The following is a 9,163-nucleotide window of genomic DNA, read 5'->3' as shown; positions in this document are numbered from 1 at the left end:
TTGCATATTATTATTATTATTATTATTATTATTATTATTTTTATTTTATTATTATTTTTTAACAGAACACTGTCTCCAGAGTTAGTGTGGGATTAGAATCAGCCTGTAACAGCGTCCAGTCTCTTGTGTTCAGCCCTCAGCCAGTTGACCTGTGGTTGAAACATCAGTCCCTGGTAGATTGGGTTTCAGCTACTGGGCAGGTCCCTGCTCACTGATCTATATCTTCTTGCCAGGGTTTCCTTTTCCTCCTCCCTCTCATAGGACACTAATGAAAGAGACTGCTTAAAGCTGGGACCCATGTCCAGAAGTGAGGGTCCTGTTAGGACATTTATCTGTTTTTCGCTGCAAAGGCTTTTTCTCTATCCTAAATGCCAGGAGCCCAATCAGCAGCCAAAATGTTATTATGTGTCCTCGTAAAGATCATGCCTTTGTTCAGTCTGATAAGTAATTACCTTTATCCTTCCTCATTCCAGATACCTCAATGCTATCCAGACCATGTGCCCACACATCTTGCGTTACCTAACCACAGCGGTCATTACAAACAAGGATGTCCGCAAGCGTCGGCAGGTTCTGAAGGATTTGGTGAAGGTCATACAGCAGGTACCATACTTTTAATTTTCAACCCATTCTGTTTACAAAGTGCACACAGTTATCAGGTTATTGCTTATGGACCGTACTTTTGAAGTATGAGTAACTGACTATGTAACCCAATAGTATCACTCATTTCTTTTTTAGCGCAGGGGAGTGTATATGGGTTTAACTCCACACTGGAAAAGAGCCTTGAACCCAGTACTTCTGATAAATAATAGTGAATTGAGCGATGGTAATCTACAGATGTATCTCTACCAATGACAGTAGCTACTTCAGAGATCTAAGCACCGTCTTGGTGGTTTTTGGTAATCACTAAAACATGTGCTCAGTGCTCTCTGCTCTGTGGCCTCAGGTCAGGTTGGGACTTTGTCTCTAAGCGTGAGTTGGAACTCCTGAGTTCAGAATGTGTTTTCACTCAAGCTCTTGTAAATTGTTATGTTTATTCAGCTATTGTGCCCAGCAGGTGGTTATTTTGACTACATTCTCATTATTGTCAATAACTTAAACCAAACTAGGATTTATGATTTGTTTCTAAATGTATGTATGCTGATGTTGGTGACTTCTGTTTGATAGAAAGATGGAAACGAATTACATGATATTAATGTCCAAGTATATGTCTCCTCTACTCTGTTTATGTTCACATGGCTGAACATTGACTTCATCAAAAAAACTGAGCTATGAAAGCTTTGATAAATAAAGATAGAGATGTATTTAGGAATCATAATTGATTGTATTTCTATTCTTTTTCAGGAATCCTACACCTACAAAGATCCAATCACCGAGTTTGTGGAGTGCCTGTACGTGAACTTTGACTTTGACAGTGCTCAGAAGAAACTAAGGGAGTGCGAGTCGGTGAGTAACCATTTCCAACAACCTCACTCACAGCAGTTGACCTCCGTGACAATCCAGAGGTCATCTGAGGAGCTCTGATTTGCGGGTCAGACTGCTGAACTTTCACATGGAGTATCGTAGTAAACACCATTAGTACTGATGTGATCGCTGTCTGACCTTTTGCCTGTTCACACAGCGTTCCTATTTGCTGGACTTCTGCGTGGGTCCAGTGCAGACAGAACAGTGATAGTCTGTGCCTTGTATCACTGTACTGTCAAACATAGGGGTCATCTTGGACACTGTATGACTCAGGCTTCTGTCAGATTTTACTATGGCCCGTAATTGCACCATCAGGCTAGTAGTTAACAGTAAAAGCTTTATAAGCAAAAGTCTCCTCAGTCGTGCAGACACTTGTTTTTAAAGGGGAGATCTGTCATAGCACTGCCATTTTAGAACCTTTATTTCTGTTTTGTTTGGTAATGTCCATGTAAAAGTCCTCTTTGTATGTTTAAAGCAGAGATGGTGAACACTGTTTTGATAACCTGAAAATGGTTTTAAATGAGACGTGATTTGGCATGATAAACCCGTTGCAATTTTATTATTTTGTAACTCCACCAGTCCTTATGATCGTATCACAAAGCCCTCATTAAGCTGTGTGCTTTAAGTCCATCCTAAACACAGTGCTGTTACTGCGTGATCTCCCTAGAACTTCAGTCAAAGAGCATTCACTGGCTGCTTTGTAATCATTTGTTTAAGAAACAAGCAAAGTACATGGCTCAGTAATGCATACTAACCAGAACTGTAGAGGGATGAACACTGTTTGGTGTGGCTGCATTCTATATTTCATTCATAGTTAAACTTCAATAACACTGTACAGTAGGTGCATACAGTAATATGAGTGCTTGTACAACATAATGATAAATTAAGTGTTGCATTGGTGACAGAAGTTCAGTAGACTCTATTATGAGGGGCTGGAGGGAGCAGGTGTCCAAACTGGTGTATATTTTGCATAACTCGATCTTAGTTCATTATTTACATACACGCTGTAATTTGGTTTTCCCAAATGAGTTGATAATTTGGACCTACAGAGGAATAAAAGGCAAATCGTGGGGTTATTTGGCCCCTTTTTCATCTTTTGCCTCTGGACGATAAACCGTCAAAATGAAAACCATCTGGCCTGATCAAATGGCTCTTTCCCAGGAGTAAATGTTTATAAATCATGTCAGCGGTTTACTGATGATTCCGTTTCATTTTAATCTATTTCCGAGCTAATACAAGAAGTCTCCAGCTTCCCAAATCACTGTTTAACAAATGAGGAAGTTAGAACCAAACTTACTTGAGCAGATTTGTTTTTATTAAACCTTCAAAAAACCTGTGCATGGCCATAAAAAATCCAAGGCATGTTCCAGGAGAAAATGAGATTTTTCCTGTGCAAAGGTCTCCAGGGGCCATCTCCAAATGATGACATGTACCATCAAAGTTATTAAAGCTCTATCCTATTTCAGCTAAGACATGACACACGCTTTCAATCACAGACCTTGTTAAACACTTGCACGCACTTTTCTTTTTCTTTTTTTTTTAAACTCTGTGTTGGTCTTGACCTCACCTCATGGGGTTCTGTTTACAGAGACTCTACTGTGGTTGAAACAGATGCTCCATCCCAACTACCTCCCAGGTCAGAGCCCAAGTTATTCCAGGTGCTTTTAACACTAGGCCTACCTGTCAGTCTTATCAGAGCATGTCCAGTAGGCACAAAAGCCCCTTATTGACCTTGTTCAGTTCACAAGCAGGTCTAGCGAGGTGGGTGGTTCCAAAAATGTTTAACGGCACCTTTAATGCATTACCTGTGATGGTCTGCAAACATTTTCCCAAAATGGTCTTGTTTGAAGTCAGTAATGCGTTTTTTCCCCCTGCAGAAATTCACACGCAAACCTTTAAAAAAGTGCATCATTTCAGAGGTAAAGGGATGTTTCACAGACCATGGAGTGATTGAAGTAAACGGATACTCCATTGGGATGGGCTCTTGTCTTGATGAGCATTTGTAATGCATCAATTTTGAGCCATGGAGAAGTGGCACCCATCTTTTTACTGATTGCTGTAATAGCTAAGATATGGGTATTGTTTTCAGCTCTCCTGTCTTCGGTTCACTATACCCTGTATAATAGTTTGAGTCAAGTGCTTTCAAATAGGGGGTTTAGCTTGGTTTAAATTGTTCTGTTCAGGGATTTTTTTTGTTGTTTTAGTTCCCACCCCACCCAAATCTGGAATCACTGTCAGATGTTAGATGCTTGCATGTCAAAGAATGAAAAGTATAGGCCTACCTATAGTCAGGCACTCAGATTGCGCATAAAAGGGCTCTTGAAGCCCCTTTCAGAATTTGTTTAAGCTTTGTGGTTTGAATCCCAGATGACAGTAATTAGAACACTTAACTGTTCAAAGTTTATCAGCCTTAGATAAGCGTTGTCATAGCTGAAATGTGCATTGCCCGATAGCGCCATGTAGTTGGGATTTATTCAAGCGGAACTCTGGTCAGATAGCAACTTTCTAAGCTTAAGCAAACAAAGAGCTGGTAATGCTTGGAGAACTTTTGAAGATGGTGGTCTGTGATGTGAACTAGTGCTCAGTGGAGAGTTGGAATGCAGCAAGCACTGAGAAATGGGAGTATTTCACACAGTGGTACCTCTGGGTCATGAACATTTACAGTAGATGAATTGGCCATATGCAGCGGTGTCAAAGAGTCCAAGCAAGGCTGTGTTTCTTACCGTAACAAGACGCAGTTGATGCTGTATATGGACGGCTGAAAAGACTTGCTCTCATCTGTGAGTTTATTTGGACTGGCGACGCTACAGTTGTTGGATGACCGTAGCTGTGAAATTTGGCGATCCTACACAGTGGAGTTGACACTGAACCACCAGACCAGATGACTGGTGATAAGTCACAGACAATGTGGTCATCTTTGTGGTTGTCTCTGTTCTCACTGCATTGTCTCATGTGGTGTTTGTAGAATTTGATGATTTGTGGTCGATTTGCAGCACCTTGCAGGGCCTGGGATTACTTATACAGGGAACAACTCATCTTTGTAAAACTTCTTTGCCAAAACAAATTTTTTACTAATATCATTAGTATGGTCCTTCCTTCTCTGTTTACTCACATCAAAACTGGCTTGGGATTTGTGTCCAGTGAATTCTTTTTCCCCTCTTAATTGATTAAGACATGAATCCCTCTAAGCAGATAGAAACTCATAATGGTACATTCCTAATAAGTTTAAAAAAACCTTTTCCTCACTGGAACTTAAAGTATTGTGGGAGAAACTTGAGATAGACCGAAATCAGTATAATATTTACACTGCTCTCATGTAACCCGCTTTCTGTCTCCCAGGTTCTTGTAAATGACTTCTTCCTGGTTGCTTGCCTGGAGGACTTCATTGAGAATGCCCGCCTCTTCATCTTTGAGACCTTCTGCAGAATTCACCAGTGCATCAGCATCAGGTTAGTCACGCTTACCAAGTTGGACTTCTCATTGACGAACATGTATGGAGATACAGTTTCTCTTAAATCCTGACCATGCTGCACAGCAGAATTCCTAAGACTAACAGGAAGACCTGTTTGCTGTTTCTAAGCTTTGTGCGCAGTCAGTAAACAGGAAGCAAGAACATAGGCTTAATGATTAGTGGAATGTTTCTCACAGATAAGTGTTTATTGCACACACAGCCATGCTGACCCCAGACATGTTGAGGATTAAGTATTGTGAGCTTTAACTGCTTCCAGGTCTCCACAGGTTGCTCTACTCACTAAACTTTTAAGACCACCTGTCCAAGGCCAATTAATGGACAGTTTTCTCTCAGGAAGAGGTCAGGGTTTAGACGGATTGATACGTTCCCAGCTGCTGTAACAGGCAGAAACCTTCAGCTCCTTTTCTTTGGGTAAATGGAGGTCAGAGGGTTTTGTAGGTCTCCATTGACTCCTAGTTCAAAATTCATTTAAGTTGCATTAAAATAAAATTGACCTTGGATGCCTCCCCAAAACCAAGAAATTTAGTCAATGCTAATTATAGTGAGCATTAGCGGAGAGAAAATAAAAGATTATAGTAATTGTCTGCAATTAAGAGAGATTGTGGGATTTGGCTGCCTCTTTATATCAATTTCAGAGAGTGACGAAGATAAAGACGGAGAATTCAACCTCCGTCATTAATCCTCATCTTTTGTAATGGTGCTGCTTGTTGCTGTATGTAATCTCTGATAGGAGGTAATGCATGTGTTGTGTTGTTTATACTGTTCCTCAATAATTCACAGTGCGAAGTTCCGACTGCTTTCAGAAAGTGATATTCATAGTGTACTGCCTCTTAGGGATACAGTGCATGCCGAAGATTTGATGGATGGTCTACATTTCAAATATTGTGCACGAACACATGATGCTCAGTGGAAAGAGGGAATGAATTACTTCTGTTGACACGAAAATGATTGCATTGACTGCTATATAGAGCCGTGGAGGTCTGTAGTCAAGGTTGAACCGTGGAACATGATCAGGCCCTGTCGAAATCTCCAGTTGCAGATTGTCTGGAATTGATTAGGAGTCCTGGTTCTTTTTGGCAGACTTGCTGCAATTGGATCCATTTACTTGTTAAAGACCACAAAGGTTAGTGGTAACGCTGAAAGAGGAAGTCGAATGGTGATTTTTCTACTTTTCACCTTTTCTGTCTTGTGCTCTCGATTTGTTGAGGTCTCTAATGCAGGAACACACGTCAGGGGCAGTTTCAGGGATTTCCATGTTTATTTTTGGTTGTGTTACGACGGTGGACAGAACGTGTCTATTTTTGAAAGACACCCAAATTCCAAGTCATTAGTCCTCTACCCAGAAGCCTTCTGCACCCAAGCGTGGACTCAAATGAATTTGATGGCTGTTTTTAATGAGGACATTTTTACAGCTGTTGGCTATGATGGTTTCACAGATATTTAGCTCGCCTTTTGCCCACAGCTTGGGACACAAAAGTAGACCAGAAGTTGGCGTAATTGAGTTATTTTATGCAATAAAGGCTTATGTAAAAATGTACTGTAGGCAGTGAAAATGTGATTCAGCCTGCACTCGTAATTGCATACACACACATCCTTTTGTCTAGACTTTTCAATGTTCCGAGTGTGTGTTTCCAATTTAGCTTTGTTTTCCCTGTTTGATTTACAGGGTTTATTTCCTTTAGTCCTTCCATGACTGTTTCAGTGGCGAGACCTTGCTGTGACCTCAAACGCACACTTGTCCTTTTGACGTTTTAAGTAAATGCTTTAGACACATGATCATTTGGGCAGTTCTTTTCCCCTCATCATGAGATTGTATTTGTACACAACAGCTCACTGGTAGTTGGAAGGAGTGTCTTGTGTATTTGGATCTAACACTGAAGATCTTTCCACCTCACAATTGAGTCATTAAAAAGACCACACGATCATTTCGGTTTCCCTGAAAAATCAATTTTACCCCAAGCCGAAAGCGAAGTTGCTCCAAATGGCTCGGAGTCTCCCAAACGCTATCATATGTTAGTGTTTAACAATGCATTCATTTTAGACGAGCCATGTTAAGAACGGGCTACTTTTAAGAAAGACCCCCGCCGCCCCCCAACACACACACACACACACACACACTCGCACATCCCCACACATCCCCCTCTCTACCCTGACTGAGTTAGACCTCAATGGCTGACCCCGCTCTTCAAGTGTGAGGTTGGTATTGAGACCCAAAGGAGTCCCCTAGCCTGAAGTCGAAAGCTCAGGAGCCGGAGTAAGTAAGGGGTCGAAATGAAAGTGATCCCTTCTCCCCCAAGGAACAGGATCATGATTGTGTAAAATAAAACCAGTCATGGAGGCTGTCTGCTTGGCTTTAGGGCCAAAGGATGTCAATAATGTAGGTTGTACAAGTCTGACCCATTCCCTGCTCCATTTGACATCCCCCCCCATTTTCTTTTTTTTTTTCTTATTTTCACTCTGAGGTTTTTTTAGGGGGGCTGCAATACACCTCTAAGAGACAATGAGATAACGTAACCCTCCTCTGATATACAAATGTCCTTCCTGAGAGGAAAACATTGCCAGACTTTCTTTAATAAATTAGATTAGAAGAGTTTGGCTGGTACAGGCCAAGGCCCTGGGCCTTCTGGGCTCTCTGTGTTCCTGCATCATGCTGCACAGATCACGTTTAGAGGGGTTAGGGGTTAGCTTAACTCCCCGGTGAGGAAACCAGATCGTGTTTGTTTTGATCATCATATCTGACCTGGATTTGACTGACATGTGCCCCCACTTTACTGAATTGCCAAACAAAACACCCAGTACCTCTGCGCAGCAATCACTTAATCACACGGATAAAATCGGAACCGATAACAAATTTCATTCAAATTTGCCTGAGATTACTTGATTGTAGAGTAAATAAGAGGAGGGTGTTTCTTGCTGTCAGTGGGTGTGATGGGAGCACTGTTGTTAACAGGTGTTATTTTTAAAACACTCGCCTTTTGCTACCCTTTGAGTGTTGTTATATGTATGTACTTTAAAGCTTGCCAGACAACTTTAAGGTGACCTTTTTGCAGTAGTTAATGTTATTTAGATTATTGATGCAGTATATAAGTAATGCAATTCATTTCATCATTCAGTCATTTTATTGCTTAAGCTATCTGTATGAGCTACAGCCGTTTGCCAGTGTGCCATTTGCTTTACATTAGCAACATGTAGGCCTGCAGAATAAAATCCTTGATGTTAAAGTCTGCGATCGCTGACATGTGTTATCCATCACAACCTTAAAGTTGCGTCATTAGACAGCTGACACTTTTTCGAACTTGCTAGGTTCCCAATAATGATCCATACATGCAATTTGATTGTCAAGCATCATTTTCTCCAGATTTTGACGACCTGAAGTGTAATCAGCTGTCCAGCAGAGCTGTGTTAGTAGTTTGTCTTTCGGTGAGTGACTGACGGGGCGATCAGTCTTTCTTTATTTCCTTCTCCCTCCTCTGGGCTTCTGAGATGCACATGAATCATCTCACAACTGGTGTGTTTCTATCTTGTTATCCACCTCCTCCATCACTTCACTGCGGTGAGTGTTGAGAGATATGCACTGTCACTTGGAGACCAAACCCTATTTTGCTCACTATGCTGAGGTAATGCTTTTATTTGTTGTTTATGCTTTTAAGGCCTCATCCAGACACTGACGCCATTCCACTTCCCTTCTTTATGTGGGTTTGCCACCATTTGACCAACATTCATGGGTTAGAAAGTAGTTTTTTTTTTTTCTTTTTCTTCTTGAACCTTGAGGTAAGACAGGCATTATCACAAATCCCAAATAAGATTACTTTCCACCAAAAGAATGTCTTAAATCAGTCATACTCAGAGTTAAAATCGGTAATAGTGGTGGTAGGATCTGTGTTTGCAGGGCCATGGCGTGAGAAGTGGTGTGGTCTAGGCACATTGCAGCTTACTCACTGAATGAGTCTTACAGAATGTGATTAATGAACCAGGAAGTGATAATTAGTAGAGTAAATTGTTTTTATATAGGCCTTATAACCCCTATTATTTTGTACAAACACACACAGGCTATACACAATGACAAATTTGTACCTACAGTATTTCATTAAGTATGTGCGTTACGTTTTTTTTTTCCGGGGTGCGGGTCGGGGTCTTGCTTTTCAGATGAGAGGTAGGGTTTCTTTAGTAATTGTGGGCAGTGCACACAGGGGTTGAGGATATTTATTGGGGCTCTTATATGAAATGTGG

General features: G+C 41.1%; 1 protein-coding gene across 1 annotated transcript in view; it reads left to right on the top strand.

Annotated features, from left to right (window-relative positions):
* Nucleotides 1-9,163, top strand: part of eif3ea (eukaryotic translation initiation factor 3, subunit E, a) — a 26,085-nt gene that overhangs the window by 13,626 nt on the left and 3,296 nt on the right. Inside the window, exons 8-10 of the mRNA XM_010740365.3 lie at nt 474-600; nt 1,342-1,443; nt 4,801-4,910. Of these exons, the coding sequence (XP_010738667.1) occupies nt 474-600; nt 1,342-1,443; nt 4,801-4,910 (339 nt within the window). The remainder of the gene's footprint in view (nt 1-473; nt 601-1,341; nt 1,444-4,800; nt 4,911-9,163) is intronic.

The sequence above is a fragment of the Larimichthys crocea genome, chromosome XIII, assembly GCF_000972845.2.
Source record: "Larimichthys crocea isolate SSNF chromosome XIII, L_crocea_2.0, whole genome shotgun sequence".
Classification (NCBI taxonomy): Eukaryota; Metazoa; Chordata; class Actinopteri; family Sciaenidae; genus Larimichthys; species Larimichthys crocea.
Note: the sequence above shows the minus strand (reverse complement) of the source record. Positions and strands in the feature narration are given on the sequence as shown.